This window comes from Bos javanicus, chromosome 19 (genome assembly GCF_032452875.1).
Source record: "Bos javanicus breed banteng chromosome 19, ARS-OSU_banteng_1.0, whole genome shotgun sequence".
Taxonomy (NCBI): domain Eukaryota; kingdom Metazoa; phylum Chordata; class Mammalia; order Artiodactyla; family Bovidae; genus Bos; species Bos javanicus.
Window position 1 is genome coordinate 25,624,559 of NC_083886.1, and position 16,746 is coordinate 25,641,304.

At 47.2% G+C, this 16,746-nt stretch overlaps 1 protein-coding gene across 1 annotated transcript in view; it reads right to left on the reverse strand.

Moving 5' to 3' along the window:
* Window positions 1-2,687: 2,687 nt before the first annotated feature.
* The window catches only part of TRPV3 (transient receptor potential cation channel subfamily V member 3), a 34,621-nt gene continuing 20,562 nt past the window's right edge, over window positions 2,688-16,746 (reverse strand). Inside the window, exons 10-18 of the mRNA XM_061390705.1 lie at window positions 16,467-16,625; window positions 15,647-15,748; window positions 14,545-14,618; window positions 12,496-12,661; window positions 10,537-10,603; window positions 8,735-9,009; window positions 7,435-7,547; window positions 6,813-6,892; window positions 2,688-6,576 (exon numbers count right to left, since the gene is read on the reverse strand). Of these exons, the coding sequence (XP_061246689.1) occupies window positions 6,479-6,576; window positions 6,813-6,892; window positions 7,435-7,547; window positions 8,735-9,009; window positions 10,537-10,603; window positions 12,496-12,661; window positions 14,545-14,618; window positions 15,647-15,748; window positions 16,467-16,625 (1,134 nt within the window). The 3' untranslated portion in view covers window positions 2,688-6,478. The remainder of the gene's footprint in view (window positions 6,577-6,812; window positions 6,893-7,434; window positions 7,548-8,734; window positions 9,010-10,536; window positions 10,604-12,495; window positions 12,662-14,544; window positions 14,619-15,646; window positions 15,749-16,466; window positions 16,626-16,746) is intronic.

Genomic DNA, 16,746 nt, shown 5'->3' on the forward strand with positions numbered 1-16,746 from the left:
CCATCAAATTTTAGTTAGTTCCAAAATTTACAACGTGCAGTTTAGGCCACTGTGGTTTCAGTTTTTGTATTGATTCTTTCTATCAAGTCTAATTTTCTCTGACGCAATATTTATAGTCTTTAGAGTTTCTAATTAGATGTTATTTTTTTTTAATCTATAACATATTGCTGTGTGACTTTAGCCACTTTCAGTTTCATTTTGATTATTTCTAACAGTCTACAGATTCGGTTTTCCCATTTATAAAATAGGGATATTCATAATAATAGTGTCCCTTTCATGAGATTGCTGTGAGGATTAAGTGGGCTAATGCATACAAGTATTTACCACAGTGCCTAGCACAGAATAATAAATTATTCAAGTTGAAATTTCTAACACAAAAAGCCCTTTATGATCTGTCCCACGCTCCCCACAACCTCTCTAGACTCATCTGCCTTTAGCTCTTCTCTGTTCCAGTCGGCTTTGTGTTGTTTTATTCCTGTGTGTCTTTACAGAGTTTGGCCCTTCCACCTAGAATTTTTTTCCTTCCCTTCTCTTCCTCCATCCTTGACACCCACACCAGACCTCACCTTATCAAATTCCTATTTTTTCTTCAAAATGCAACTCAATTCTCATTTCACCTATAAAACCTCTCTTGACTCAGCCCTCTGCCCCTCTCTGCTTCTGTCCCATCTCAAGGATATTAACCTGTGTCTTTTTCAGTACCTGCAATCTGGTAAGTGCCCCGTGAGTTTAGCTGAGTAAATGAGTGTTCTCAGACATTCCTTCTCTACTGAAACGTCTTCATGTTCCACCAACGCCTCTGCCTTCTCTTTGCCTTCTTCCCTTCTTTCCCATTTCCCGAGTATCTCCTTCACTGTCAGGTGGAAATCTCTCCATTCCACGTTCCAGCCTGTTACTATGTCCCAAATGTTGGCAGATGGAACAATACACCCTTTTAAGTCTGCAACCCTACGAGGGGGAAAGGAAGTGTTCGTATCCAGTAATACCCTTGTGTGAAACCTTTTAATGGTTCTCCTAACCCTCAGTATGAAATCTCAAAGCCTTCCCCACAGCTGGAGGAGTCCTGTGTGCTCTGGCCTCTGCCTACCTCTCCAGCCCTGTTCCTAGCAATTTGGCCTCGCAGACTTCTCCATCCTTAAATTCACCCTACTACCTTGGGGTCTTTGCTTCTCTCCATCTATGGTGCGCAGGTTCAGCTGCCCCAGGGCATGTGGGATCTTAGTTCCCTGACCAGGGGTCAAATCTGCATCCCCTGCACCAGAAGGCAGGTCCTCAGCCACTGGACCAGCAGGGAAGTCCCGACACTTATCCTTAAGTGTGATTCAAGGACTTCCCTAGTGGTCCAGGGGCTAAGACTCCACACTCCCAATGCAGGGGACCCCAGTTTGATCCCTGATCTAGGAACTAGATCCCACATGCTACATCTAGAAGATCCGCGTGTACCACAACTAAGACCCAGTGCGGCCAGAAAAGTCTGTTTTAGGGTGAGTCGGGCTAGGCTGACCCACTCTGTTACACAAGCTCATTGACACTGCCGGACCAGCACATGCCAGCACACCCAGAAAACCTGGATCCTTGGCCCAGGAAAAAGCACTGCCACCTCAACCTGTCATTCCGTCTCTCTCTAAGTCTCAAATTCCCCAAGTCTCCATTTTCTCTGTTCTGTTGAATGGCAATAGAATACTCATCAAACTGTCTACAGAATTGTGGATTAAGATAACCAATATGAGTGAAAGCACTTTATAAATAGGGAATTGTACAATCTCAAAGGCTGAAAAATTGCAAAATATCTTTTGGAAGGTAATTTTTCATAATATCAAAAGTCATAAAACTGTTCATCCTCCTGACCTAGGAATCCCACTTTCAGAATACATCCTATGATGGGGCGCCCACTCTTTCTCTATCAAGAATGTTCCCATGGATGGCACATTCCTAGATTATAGACTGAAGCCTGTTTGAACTAGCATGTGGATTATGTAGAAGTCCCATTTCCTTGCCAGTCAAGAAAACATAGCCCAGTGAAGGGTGTTATTCCGGGAATCGTTTGGATGACGTAATGGACCAAATGCAGCATATTGCTTATTAACAAATTGTTTGCAAGTTCTACAACCCTTCAAGACACAGCAGCATCTTGGCATTCAAGTTGAGAACCACCATTCTTTCAAAATAACACAAAAGAATGAAAAAAATGCATATACATATACATTGGGCAATAATGATAGTAATAATATCAGTTCTTTCCTATCCATTCCCTTATTGCCTCCTTATAAAAGTGTGTGAGGTAAACAGGAGGGATTTCTACTTCCTGGTCTCCAAGTGGAGCCATGAGTTCATACGCATGCAAAGTGGAGAGCCAGCGACCATGATGGATGGACCCCCTGCTTGAGGTCATATGACCCGAACCTGTAACATTTTCAGGCTGTGACTCCTTGCGCATGTCACTTCAAATCTCTAGGTCTCCTTTTACTCAAATTCCTCCCAGTTATTGAGTGGTTTAGATGGGGTACTGGATGTGATGTACTTTGGGATGTACAAAGGTGGTATGTCTTAGCACGCCGAGCTGGGACCAATAATTGATTCTTTAAGTCCAAAAAGTGACCTTCCCTTTATCCACTCATGTTAAGCAACACCCTAAGATTTCAGTCATCATAGTGGCCCTCCTAAGACAAAGATAAAACATGATCACAACAAGGCAAAATAAATATTTATTAGAAATCATTAAAGCATTTCTTCAATGACACTAAAATGTTCTTACTCCACTTATGACTTCTCTCTTGCACATAGAGTTTCACACACACACAACACTAAAAACAAAGATGTAAATGGAACTTGTAAACATGAAGCACATTCAGTGAGAACAAGGTAACAATTCTATGTTTGGGACCAAGATCACAGTAAAAAAAAAAAAAAGTATATCGATGCAGAGATCAAGTATGGCTTACAGGCCCACATGATGGTCCATCTATCTGGCCCCTACCCAGAGCCAAAGGACTTAGTCCACCAGGCCTTGTGGAAGGAAAAGAAGGTCAGTAACACTGGGCTCCAGGGCAGGAGCCCTCTAAGAGCTTAGTGACTTCACAGTACAGCCTTGAACTCCTTCTCCCATTCCCCACCCAGGGAGGAAGGTAAGCACCTTTTTTACTCCAAACAGATATATAACTTAATTCTAGAATAGATTCTTCCTGAGGCAGAATTTAGCTAAAGGAAAATTTCTAGCCACAACTATTATCTGAGCATGTGAGATTCCATTCCTGGAAAATGCTTTCCCCTGAAATTAGTGAAATGTGAATCACTTAAGATATCCTTATACACCTGTGGATTCAGTGTGTGCGGTGTGTGTGGTTTTGTGCACATCTGTATGCACACACTTGAATTTAAAAACCCATCATAGGGATCACAGGGACAATGCAGACTGCCAGCATGAATCATCTGAGCAAAAAACCTAATCCCCTGACACATGCCAACCACAAAAGCAGACTCAAATTTACCAAAGAACTGTGCCAAAAAAATAAAATCGCACAGGAGGACATCTGTGATCTGTGGTCCAGAATCAGAACCCTCCAGCTTCAACAGCTCTGATACAATCTCCCGCATGACTTTGAACAAGTCCACTTTCCTCTTGGAGCTTTGGTCTCCAGGTGTCAAGTAAGAGAAATGGTCCTTTTAAACCAATGCTCTTTGACTCATCACCTTCCTTGGAAAACCTGCCTAGGTTGAGACTGTCTAGGATAAAAGCCTTTGGGGGACACCACTGTCAGGAGGAAGATTCAGTATAGAAAGTGGTCCTGCCAACAAATTCGATCCAGATCCATAGACAGGTCTCCATATGCATACGAAGACAAAGATCCAGTTATTGACTTCTGTCTAACCTCCCAGCTTTTGTTCAAGTGGGAAGTGAAGAGTTATACAGTTTTATCCATGCATATCCAGACCAAAACAATTCTGAATTCCCAGCTGCACAGAGTAGAGCGCGGAGCCATGTATCCGAGTTGCTGCCCTTCAAACCAAGACATCTATCTGTTCAGGATAAAGGCAAGAAGTTAATTCCAGAAACAGGATGCTACTCTCCAGGCTAAAAGGAGCTTCAAGTTCATCTGATGATGATCTTTAACAATATCCCTCATATATGCTCAACCAGCTTCTGCCTAACTATCCCCAGTATCACAACTTCCCTGGAGGTCCAGTGTTTAAAACTTCACGCTTCCAATGCAGGGAGTATGGGTTCAATCCCTGGTTGGGAGTGAAGATGGCAAATGCTCTTGGGGGTGTGGCCAAAAAAAAACCAAACGTAACATCTGAAGAAGTTGTTGGACTACATTGAACCATAATCGTTTTCCCTGAAGCTTCCAGCTTTTGGGCCCTAGTTCTGTTCATCTGCAACACATCTGGTCCTCCTGCCTCTGTGATAATCCCCCTAAATCTTCCCTTCTGCAAGAAACATGCCTAGCCCCTTCCTCCCCTGCTCACACTTGAACCTGGTCTGACCACTACGCTTGGAGCACTGGGCAGTTCCCTGGGTCATCTGAGAGTACAGGGGCTACTGCAGATTGCAAGGCTGCATCCTCAACTCATCTGTCCCTGACCCAGCCCATCAGGGACACAAGGGCTAAGATTCTGCCCAAACAAGTAAGCTGGTGCACAGAGAGCCCAGAGCAGAGAAATGAGCCAGGAGTGGACTGGGTGGCCCACACTCCTTAGTTTGCTTCTAGTCAGATTAACTAACCAACAGCCAAGTTATCTAAAAGCTGAATGATTTTGTGCCATTTAAAATTAAATTTCATGGTTAATATCGTTACAATTTCACCTTGAAAATCCCACAGGACTGTGATGACCTAAAGGGGTGGGATGTGGGCGTGGGGGGCAGGAAGGAGGTTCAAAAGGGAGGGGATATATGTATATTCATGGCTGATTCACATTGTTGCACAGCAGAAACTAACACGACATTGTAAGGCAACTATACTAAAAAAAAAAACATTCCCACACAAATCTTTCACCAGACAACTGAGTCAGAGTGGATTTTCTGGTTGTTTAGGTTCTAATAGGACTTCTCTACTGGCTCAGATGGTAAAGAATCCTCCTGCAATGCAGGAGACCCGGGTTCATTCTCTGGATCAGGAAGATCCTCTGGAGAAGCGAATGGCTACCCACCCCAATATTCTTGCCTAGAGAATCCCATGAACAAAGGAGCCTGGAGGGCTACAGTCTGTGGGGTCACAAAGATACGGACATGACTGATGGACTAACACACTTGAGTCATCTGGAACATTTCTACTCTCTCCACTTCATCTCTGTCCCCAAACTGAGTAATTTCAGGGAAGAAAATCAGAGGATGAGAAGCTAAAAATAAGCCCCATATCTTGGCTCCTCCTCAGATGCCTTCTCCTCTGCTTCAAAATTCACAGTTAAAAAAAAAATATTGAATACCAGAGCATTTCAGATATTCTGTAAAATTCCTCCAATGAAAAATACTGATGTGTAAGAGTAACCTCTGAGATTCAAGACCATATAAATAGAGCAGCTGCTATTTCTGTTTCAGACGAAGCCACTATCCCAGCTTGGAAGCCTGCACTGTGCCAGGGCTGGGACAAGGAAACCAGCCAAGATCTTTCACCCAGATCACAGGACCTGCCTGGCATTTCTCATGTAGTTTTAAGTATGTAAAGAAAAGCTTTTTGTCCTTGTTCTGGCCACCTTGAGGCCAAGTATATAATACTTACATCCAACCCCCAAATCCTAAAAACTATTTCTCAGCTTTTAAAATCACACACTTCATTTGAAGTAATTTTCATTTAAAACGGAAATGTCCTTTCTCTACTGAAAAGAAAAACCCTGTGTTAATTATGCTTCTAGAATTGTCTCTCCGTTGGAGACAGTCTGAGCCTTGAGTACCAAGGCCACTTATTCCAAGGGTGTTTTCCTGCTCCCTGAAGATTCCAGAAGCTCATTCCTCTCTGACCCCAGGATACCAGGCTCAGCTCAGTCCCCTGTACATTCTAGGATGGGATCAAGAGGCCCTTAAATTCAGGAGATCCAGTCACAGTAGGGGAGATGGTAGAATATTAGGGCTGGGGCTAGGGGCTGTCAAGACATTGTCAAGACATCAGGAGAAGAAAAACTCCTCTCTGTGCTCCTTGGGCCCCTGTCCCTGCCCTGCCATCCTCTCTCCCAGCCAAGTCGACCTGCAGTTGGTGAACACAGGAGCTTCACCCAGGATTCAGGGCTCCTGGAACTCCCAGGCTCAGGACTGCTGGCCATAGGTTTTTACAAGCTCTGCCAAATAACAAACTCCAGGGTGTTGCCCACTCAGACAAACTGACAACTGCCCCTTGGTTCAGCTACCCGCTCAGCGTGAGGGTGCATTCCTCGTCTCTGCGGGTGGAGCCAGGCTCCATCACTCTGCAAAGCATGCAGCGCCAAGTCCAGCACCCAGGTTCCAGCATCAGATGGCCCACACGCACGTGAGCTCTGGGTCCTGCTTTTACACTGAAGTTTCCGGAAATTCATCTATTTCCTCAAATGCATTGAGGGTGGTTTTGCTGTTGCTTCTGGAAGAATCTTGGATTTTGTTGGAATCTGCTTTAAAGACAAAACACTATTTTACAAATACAGCACTCTGCAAGTTGTGCCTCCAGGTAGGTCTTGGCCCACCACTTGACTTTCAGAAATGTTTCCAACTCAGGTTATAAAATGATAGAGCTGGAAGGGATTAGTTCAACCCTCCTCCCCCACTTTACAGATGGGGAAAATCAGGGTCCCCCGGGGTCACATGGTCAGGCAGGAGTGGGCATCATGCTTCCTGACAGCAGCGGTACCTGTCCGTCTCCCGGGCCCCGGATCTTCATTGAGGAAGGAGACATGAGTTTTCCATTCAGTCCACTTCACCTCGTTGATCCTGAGGGTGTGATAATCATTCTCACTATTTCCCAAGCGCACTTCATGAAATACAAACAAATACACTAGCACCACATTTGGGGTGTCCCCCACGGGGATTGGGAACACCCCTGACTCATGTGTCCATATCAGTGTTACTGGGGCTTGAAGCCTGCCCAAGTACACATCTTCCCAGGCCTCCAGGATCAGTCTCCTCCCAGGATATGGGACTCAGAGAGACATAAGGGGTGAACCCACACAGGGGAGACAGAAGGACAAAGGGTGCCAGGCTGGCAGATCTCTTCTAAGGTAGGCACTGGGCGGGGAGAAGCCACAGAGGCACCTCCAGAAGGGCAGAGTCTCCCCGCTCTCCCTTCTGAGGCTCAGGAAGCCTGTCCCAGGGCCAGCGACCCCAAACAAGCAAACTCCGTCTTCTGAGGAGGCGGAACAGACCATGGCCATGGTCCGACAAGCAAATGGCATCACGGCTTGGCTAACATTCACACCGCATGTCTCTTCACCCACCCACAGAGCACCAGCAAAGTGCCCCCCTCCCTCTGTTACCGCAAACACAGCCGGAAATCGTCCTCTGCCACTTTACACAGCTCCCCCATGCGGAATCTGCTCCTCAGCCATTCTGGTAATATTTTCTCGAACTCCAAGATGGTCCTGGCTCTCTGGGAACACAAAGGAGCCTGAGTGTGTCACTGAGGAGCCAGCACCGGGGCGCCGCCTGAGTGTGGGTGTGCCCACACACGTACACACACAAACAAGAACTCGCACACACAAGAACACACACACACACACACCACCAAACAGCCCACTCCACCTGCACAGAATGCTTACTTAATGCATAGATCCTGAGGATCTGGCTAACCTACAGAATTCAAAAACCCAGGGTCTTCCCCAATGGTCCAGTGGTTAAGACTTCACCTTCCAATGCAGCGGGTGTGGGTTCGATCCCTGGCTGGGGAGTTAAGATCCCACAGGCCTCAAGGCCAAAAAAAAACCACATAATACAGAAGCAATACTGTAACAAATTCAACAAAGACTTTAAAAAAATGAAAGAAAAGAAAGCCCAGTAAGTTTGGGAAAGATGTTAAAATTATTTTAAACATCACATAAACTATGTTTATGAGAGTCCAGAGTTTCCTAACTGAAAGGTAGGATTCTGAGCTCCTGTGGTGAAAGGAGGTTTAAACATCACACAGTCCTATTCCATCTCAGGCTGGGAATCCCCTCAGCAATTTTCCCAACCATAATTTGTCTAATCTCCCCTGAATATTATTGATAATCCATTAAGAAGGCCCTAACAATTAGTAACTTCCTTGTATCAGATCAAAGCTTTTCTCCCTCTTGTTCCCCATATGTCCCATTTCTGCCTCTGGGATCACAGAAGAAAGCTGCTCCCTCTTTCCCAAGTAGCTCTGCAAGAAGGAATTCTCACCATCTTCAACCCGGTTTCAACACCGTCTGTTGTGAGGCATGGTTGCCAGGCCTCTCCCATGCCCGGGCCATTCTGTGGGTTAGTATCCCCAGTGTGTAAGGCCCACAGCATATAAGGAGTATTGGAGGGAAGCAGAATTGTCACCTCCATTGTCCTATACCCTCAACACCCACATATCACACCATTGACTCTAAGCAGAGCACAGCCATAAGCCTGAGTACCTCTCACACATGCCATTGTCCAGCCACACTCCCTGGACCCTTTACTCCAGAAACCTACCTTCCTTGAACCTGGCCAAGCACAGGGAGCTTATGCAGGTTTCCAGGCCCCAGCCTAGATCCACGGGTTCCATGTGCTGAACTGAGTCCCCATGACAGGACCCCCATACCCACACAGAGGGGACTCTGCCAGGCTCACCTGTAGGCGCCAGATGCGCTCGCTTTCCTTGGAGATGTTCTCCACCGTCTCCCCCATCAGGGCTATGAGCATGTTGAGGAGGAGGACGAAGGTGAGGATGACGTAGGTGATGAGCAGGAACAGGAAGAGGATGGGGTACTTGGAGTTCTGCTGGATGTTCAGGTCACCCAGGCCTATGGTGAGCTTGAAGAGTTCCAGCACCGCGTCGCTGAAGCTGCCGTAGGAGCTGCAGTTCTCATGGCTCTTGGGGCACTTCTCGATCAGCGAGGCCAGAGCTGTGAGGACATAACAGGGTGTTCTCTGCAGCCTTTCTGTCCGGTTACTCAGTGAACTCGTGCATACCTGCACGTGCACACATGCACACGCGGACACACAGGCACACACACACTGCTGTCTTCCTCTCTCTGGTTATTGAAATCGCATCTCCAGCCTCAGTTCCTCCAGAAGCCTCATCAGGCTGGTGTTCTGCCTTGAATGACTGCAGAAAGACCTTTCTGCCTAACAAAGCCCAAACTCTTCTCTCCCTTCGCTACCCCACCGTTCAGCCCTTGACCAATCAAGGGTTTGCAGAGTTGAAAATTATAATCTATAATCTGTGTGTCCCTGGCTCCTCAACCAGGCTTGGAGCTCCCAACTTCCAGTAGCCTGGGTTGTCTCTCCCAAGACTGGCAGGTCCTGAGTCTCCTTCTAATGCTGTGTGGCACGATCTCTGGTCACAGCCTGAGGCTCTTTCTTCTTTTCTTCCCAATGCACTACAGCAGTGGCTCATTACTTAATGAATGGATGGATGGATGGATGATCAAATTAATCAGTGAGGAAATGGGTGGATGAATAAACAAGCAAGTGAAGGAGCAAATGAATAAGCAAACTGTGACCCAGAAAAGGTACCAGACAGATGGAATCAGCTGCCTAGTTTCAAATGCCTGTGATAACTGGGGAAAAGAACTGGCTTGGGAAAACAAAATCATATCTCTTTAGGCAGAGGTTAGAAGCAAAATCAGGTTGTGCTTTTCCCTCTGTCATAAACAGACAGGTTTTTAAGAGGGTTTCCCATCCCTGGTCCCCAGCAGACCAGAGGCTCTCACAGATATATCTGAAGTGATCCACGACAGTAACATGACGTGGAGGGCCAAAGGAGGTTACCTCGATACATAACTCTACTCCTATTTTTCAAAGACTGTCAATCACATTTCTGCAAACTTTAGCTTCCCTATCTGTCAGTTTGAGCCAAAAACACCTGCCAAACCTGTCTGAAGCTGAGAGGGACACATATGATGATGTGAAGGTGGGAGGCAGACCACACAGTGTGGTCGGATAAAAGCGACCTCGTCAAATCCTGGCGTCTCTAAGCCTCAGTTCTCTTATGATCAGAGATGATGATGACTCCTGCCTTGGTCAATACATTGTGAGAAGTAAAGAGATAATCAATGTTATTGCTGCTCAGTTGCTAAGTTGTGTCTGACTCTTTGTGACCCCATGAACTGCAGCATGCCAGGCTTCCCTGTCCTTCACTAACTCCTGGAGTTTGCTCAAACTCATGTCCATTGAGTCAGTGATGTTATCTAAGCATCTCATCCTCTGCCACCCACTTCTCCTCTTGCCCTCAATCTTTCCTAGCACCAGGGTCTTTTCCAGTGAGCCGGCTCTTCACACAGATAATCATTGGGAAATGCTGATCACGGTGAGCATTTCACTGGTGACCGATATAATTGTTGCTGAGGCTCCCGCATGCTCTGTCATGCTAATGTCTATATAAAGGGCTTTACAAATGTGGCAGTTGCTATTATTTGTAAATCATTTACCTACTCCAAATCCAAGTAAGAACACGATATATACAAACAAGAACTTCAGAACATCATGCAAAATGACCTACAAAGAAAGAAACATGATTCAAGGGTAAGGTTTGAGTACATATTCGCTATAGATTGATCTGCTGCTTCCCACTGTCTCCCGGATCTGCACTCCAACCATGCCCTCATTCACTTGGGCCACTCTTCCGTGACCCTCCCCGGATCCTCCTGACGCTCCCTCCACAGCTCAGCACTGGGCCCACCTGTTCCAGAAAGACTCTTCTATTCATCCTCTCCACCCTCCTCCCTCATACAACACAGTCTGTTTCTGTCCTTGCTAATACAGGCTGCACATCGGCACCTCTCCTCATAGAATCTCACATCGAGAATCCTCACGCTTTCTGGAAGTGGCCGTGTGCTGGGGACTGCTCACACCAGTTCACAAGAGCTGACTGTCACACTCTCGTGAATTTCCTGAGCTGGTTGCTAAACAAGCCATGACTAAGAATTGGATTGTGTAAACATAATTAAATAAATTACATTAGAAACAAAGATAATAAGTAGTCAACACATCACTTCCAAATGACTTTACTACATTTTACAATTATTTAGGCTTTTTTTTTTTTTTTCTTTTTTGGCCACTCCATGTGGCTTGCAGGATCTTAGTTTCTGGATCAGAGATTGAAATCATGTCCTCCATAGTGAAAGCCCAGAGTCCTAACCACTGGACGACCAGGGAAGTCCTAACAATTACCTAGAATTTTAAGGCTATTTACATCTATTGTAGCTATATGTTGAAAACACTATATAATGATGCTTAACTGTGCATCCTTGCCCGATTCTGTACTCATGTTGGTAACTGGAAATCAGCCATGGTGGGTGATTTACATCATAGAAACTGGTGAAAGCTACAAGTCAAAGATTGTTGATTGTCTAGATCTGGACCTAAGACAATGATGGAAAAAATGTTAAGGCAGATAAAACTTTAAAAATATATACTATCCGTGGCTGTTATATTGTGAATAGTACAAAAACATTGATGAAATATTCTTCTAGTATTTGAAAACTATTATTCAATTCAGCAAATAAGTGTCTCAGCATCACTGACAAACAAATTCAATTTCAACACGTCTTCATTGTTTCCTTTTCATCTTCCTCCTTAAAGCAAAGGAAAGGACTTCCCTGGTGGTACAGTGGATAGGAATCCACCCACCAATGCAGAAGACACAGGTTGGATCCCTGATCCTGGAAGATCCCACATGCCGTGGAGCAATTAAGCCCGTGTGACAGAACTACTGAGCCCACACTCTAGAGCCCACGAGCCACAACTGCTGAGCCCACATACCACAACCACTGAAGCTTGTGTGCCCTAGAGCTGGTACTCCACAAGAAAAGCCACCGCAATGAGGAACCCTCACACCAAACTAGAGACTAGCTCCCGCTCGCTGCAACTAGAGAAAGTCCATGCACAGCAACAAAGACCCAGGGTAGCCCCCCAAAAAATATTTTAATTAATTATTTATTTCTAAAAAGCAAAGGAAAATTTCAGGCAACATTTATATTGGCACAATGTTCACATGTCAATTGCAACCATAGGTTGGCAACAGATACGAGTTAAACCAAAATCAACAAATTATTTGGTGAGATTCAACTAGCCATGTGGAATTTACAACAAAAAAGTATTGCATATTTTATTATTATTTGTAACTTGCATGCTACACCATCCTCTATATGGTAAACATCTATAATAAACATACCTACATATATATATATATATTATACATGCATATTTTTCCTCCAAGACCATGAGCAAAGGCAAAGGAAGACCATGACACTGAGAGAAAGAGCAGTGGCCTGTCCCTTGGGTGAGTCTCTTTTCCTCTCCAGACCTCAGTTTCCCCATCTGAAGAGTGGGCCTTCTCTGAGGGGCCCCTCCCTGCCCATCTCTGATGCTCAGCATCCCCAACGCACCTTCTGGATCATGACGCTGTACATGCCCATGGACTGGAACCCCCGCGTGTAGTAGAGCATGTTCGCCCAGCCCAGGGCCATGGCCAGCACGAGGCAGGCAAGGTACTCTTTGTAGGCAAACAAGTACAAGAAGACAGACAGTATCACAAGCACAGCTTGGGCAAAACTGTTCAGGAGACACAGGAAACAAGGGCCTTACTTACTTCTCCTCGGCATCAGGGCAGAGATGTCCAAACCCTCCAACCTCCCGTAAACCCTGAACAATGACCCTGGTAGGTGGTACCAAAGAGACAGCCGAGGCTGCCCCAGACATGCTGGACCACGTCTAAAACCCAGCTTTGCAGACTGTATTGCCAGATGCAAGTCAGGGCTGGTTGCAGTTGACAAGGACTTTTTAAAGATAGAGCTCCCCAGGGCCCAATAGATTTTGGTTCAGATGGCCCAGGGTGGTTGCCAGGAGGCTGGATGTTTTTTGAATCACCCATGTGACTTGTGATTCCCACAGAGATTGAGGCACTCTGGAGTAGACGAAGGATGCAGTGAAAGATTCCATTTTTAATCAAAATGACAAAGCTGACAACATGTATACTCAAACGTCAGTCATAACAAAAGTCCCCCATAACCTACTTTGAGAAGTCTTTTAAAAAACTACAAGACATGCCATGTAATAGATACGCTAAAAGGTGATTGCACACCAATGCAAACGTACCTAACAGCACTGAACTTAAAAACGGTTAAGATGGTTTAACTTTCATGTTACATGCATTAAACCACAATTTTAAAAATTTAAAGTACAATATCCACCAAACATACAAGATCAAAACCTACTCCTAAACATTGTCATCAGTTAGGCAGACATCTGGACAGAAACCCTCTCTTGCTTATAGCATCAGGCAGTCTCCGCGATTATGAAATACCTAACTAGTTAAAGTTGGGACACAGTCAATCTCGATTTTGTGCAGTGAAAAGCAAACATTTGGGTGATCGGTGTATTTGGCACTGAAGTGAGGAAGCATTTTAAACACCTTCCTCCACACAAAGAAAACAACAGAGAAGGAGACGAGCAGAACAAGGCCTTTCATCCGCACCAAAGCCAGTGGCGGTACAAATGGATTTTTCTCTGGGATCGTCACACTTTGTTGAAGGTGTCAGGCTCACATGTGACTTGCACTGTGGGTAGGACTGCACCTGGCCTATTCATTCACTGCAGTGTCAGGGTGCCCCACCCGCCCACAGGGATGGAGAACTCGGTTCATACTTCTGGAAGGCACATGCCTACTTAATAAGACAGCTATTAATAAATAGGTATTCAAGGTGCTATAGACCCACCCAAAGGCTCAGAAGAGGGACTTTGGTGGGGTCCACAGAACCCTGGAGCCCAACGTGCTTCACCCCAAGCCGCAGATCCTGTTCCTTTTCATGCAGCCATGATGCTGAATCAGCCTTCTGTTGTTTAGAGACAGGGTTACGTAATCCTCTGACATGGGCTGCACATGACCTCATTCAGAGAAGCTGCTGAGCTGGGCTTTCTGACTGAGGCCTACAGTAGTTGACCCCAGACTAGCTTGGGGTGAGGATGACTGGGACACTGGGCTGGCTTCGACATGCCCGAAGCTCCACGTGACTCAGTGATTCACTTCCCTCCTCTATGCCTCAGTTTCATGAGATCAGACACGGTGATTTCTCAAGTCCCTTCCAGCCCTGATCTGCCAGCGTCCAAGACAGCAGCTGGGAGGAACTGGCTTGGAATGTCCCTTCAATAAAACATAAACATGCTTTCTCTATGCTGCCTGCCCCCCAGGGCTCTGGGGCAGGGTGTAGTCAGCTCTCCCTGTGACCAGATGGTGGGCACTGTCCCAGTGTTTTCTGGCCCTCCCCTCTGTGCCTCTCTCAACAGAAGGGAGGAGGAGGTCCCTGGCCACATGCCTTGGCGTAAGGACTGGGACAGGGTGACAGAGTAGGGTGGCCATTGCAGAGGGACATAGCAGTCCTCATACAGGACTTCGGCCCTGACTGTGAGGTGGTAACCAAGGCGACAGACCTACTTACAAGACAAAGTGAAACCAGGCATCAGAGAGAATGGACTGCAGATCTGACGGTCTCAGCAGGAAGATTGCGATGCCCTGCGGCCAGAAAGGAAAGAAAAGCTGCCCCCTCTTCGTGCCCCTCACTGGAAGACCTGGGGAAGGGGGCGTCTCCCCAGGACTGAGACTCAGGAACCAGGGGAATGTGTGAAGGCCCAGTCAGAGCCCAAGTGAGGGATATGGAAAGGGACTGGTGCCCGGGGGACAGAGACAACCTCAGGGTAAGAGTGGATGCTCCCCCCAGTCTTCTTGCGTCTCTTACTGTCATCCCCATCATCACTCCAGAACCCACAAAGCAGCAGGGCCACACAGTTGCCTGCCATTCCCCAAATATGGCCTGGCCTCCCAGCCTCTGAGCCTTTGTACACTGCTCCCCACATCTGCCCTGTAATGCCTTCTCCCCAGAGTCCTCATGCCAACCCCACCCTACCACAGTTGGTAACATCTCTACCTTCCAGCCTTCCTAACCTCCCCCATCCCCAAATAAAAGTCACCTCTCTTCTGAACATGGGTCTGACCCCAACATCAGGCCCTTTTCACAGTCTATCTTACAGTCTTGATATCTGTGTCCATCTCAAATTCCTACCAGACTATGACCTCAAAGAGGGCAGACTCCCTCATCCCTATTAGCTCCCCCCAGGGCCCCACAGGTTGAAGGTGTTCAGAATACACCTGCTGATTCATCACCTGGATGGATGAATGGATCAACTGACAAACAGATGGAAAGACAGTTGGATGAAGGACTGAAGGACAATAAGTGGGTGTCTGAATGGATGGATGAGCAGTTGGGTGGATGAGAGATGGCAGGTGATTGGGTGGATGGATGGAGGGGAGGGGAAGATGGGAGGGACACTGAGTGGCTGGGAGTGTAGATAAATGGCAGAGAGATGGACAGATGGATGGAGGGATGGATACATGAAGTAGGTAGGATAAGCCTGCTTATTTATGTAAATCTAAAATTAAACAGGAAACGGGTCCCACAGTCCCCCAGCAGCAGTAGCAGACAGAGCTTGCTGCCCCCCGCCTGCCTCGCAGGCCAGACCAGGAGGGTTCAGTGACCCACTCACCTCTTTCACAGAAATGAACATGGCCCAGATGAGCACAAACATCCTTCCTAAGAGCTGCAGCCACCCCATCTTGTGCGTGAGGGCCAAGGGGTGTGGCAGGGCCTACGGAGGAAGGGAGAGGAATGGATAGGTGCGGGGTGCGGAGTGAGGAAGGCAGGGGTAGCACCCACCCTGGGGCGACCGTGCACATACACATGCCGGGCCCTCGAGCTGGACCAGAGGCCACCATGAAGCCCGTTCTCTGAAAGGGCCAGTGCAGGAAGGGCAGCCCCCCGCCCCTGCCTACCCTACCAGCAGTGGGAACCCAGGATTCTACGGTGAGAAGCATGATTCAATCCATGCTAACAACTTCCTCATACCTCTTGGCATTTGTCTGTCCCATCTGTATCCAGACACTCACAGAGCCCCACCACACAGTCAAAGCCAAGACTCTGTGCCTCATGTGACTGGACAGGAAACTGAGTCCCAGATTGGTGGGAAAGCATCTCCAAGTGACCTCCACCTCCTCGCATTTCCTCCCACAGCCGAAACACCCAATCAGCTCCAGATTGAGACCTGGAGCCTGGGCCGGGCCTGGGGCTCCTAATTCCCTGAGCGCTCCTCAGCAGGGGTCCGCCTGGGACTAAGCACCTGGGGTTGAGCTCCACTCAGGGCTATAGACGTATTCCATGTCCAAGACACTGTAAAGCGTGACAATCAGGGGACCCCACGCAAATCTCTTGGCTTCTCTGGGCCTCAGTTTCCCTATATGCACGTGGGGTGGATCCCATCTCCTGCAGCTCTAACCACCTCATCCCCCACTTCAAGGGGCCCAACGTACCTCCTCCTCGCGGGGGCGGTAGTAAGAGACGAGGGTCAGGGTGATGTTGTAGAAGAAATAGAAGCAGAAGGACAGGAAGAACATGTACTTGGCGAACTTCTTCCACTTCATATGCAGCAGCGTGTGCAGGGGCTCCAGGGTCAACATCTCGTGCCGGTTCTGGGGATAGAACAGCACCAGTCACCATGGAGATGAGAGGGAGGGAGGGACCATTTTCAAAGGGCCCTCATTTCAAAGGGAACTCTGAGTCAGCAGTGCCCCCGGCAGAAGGGGCCAATGA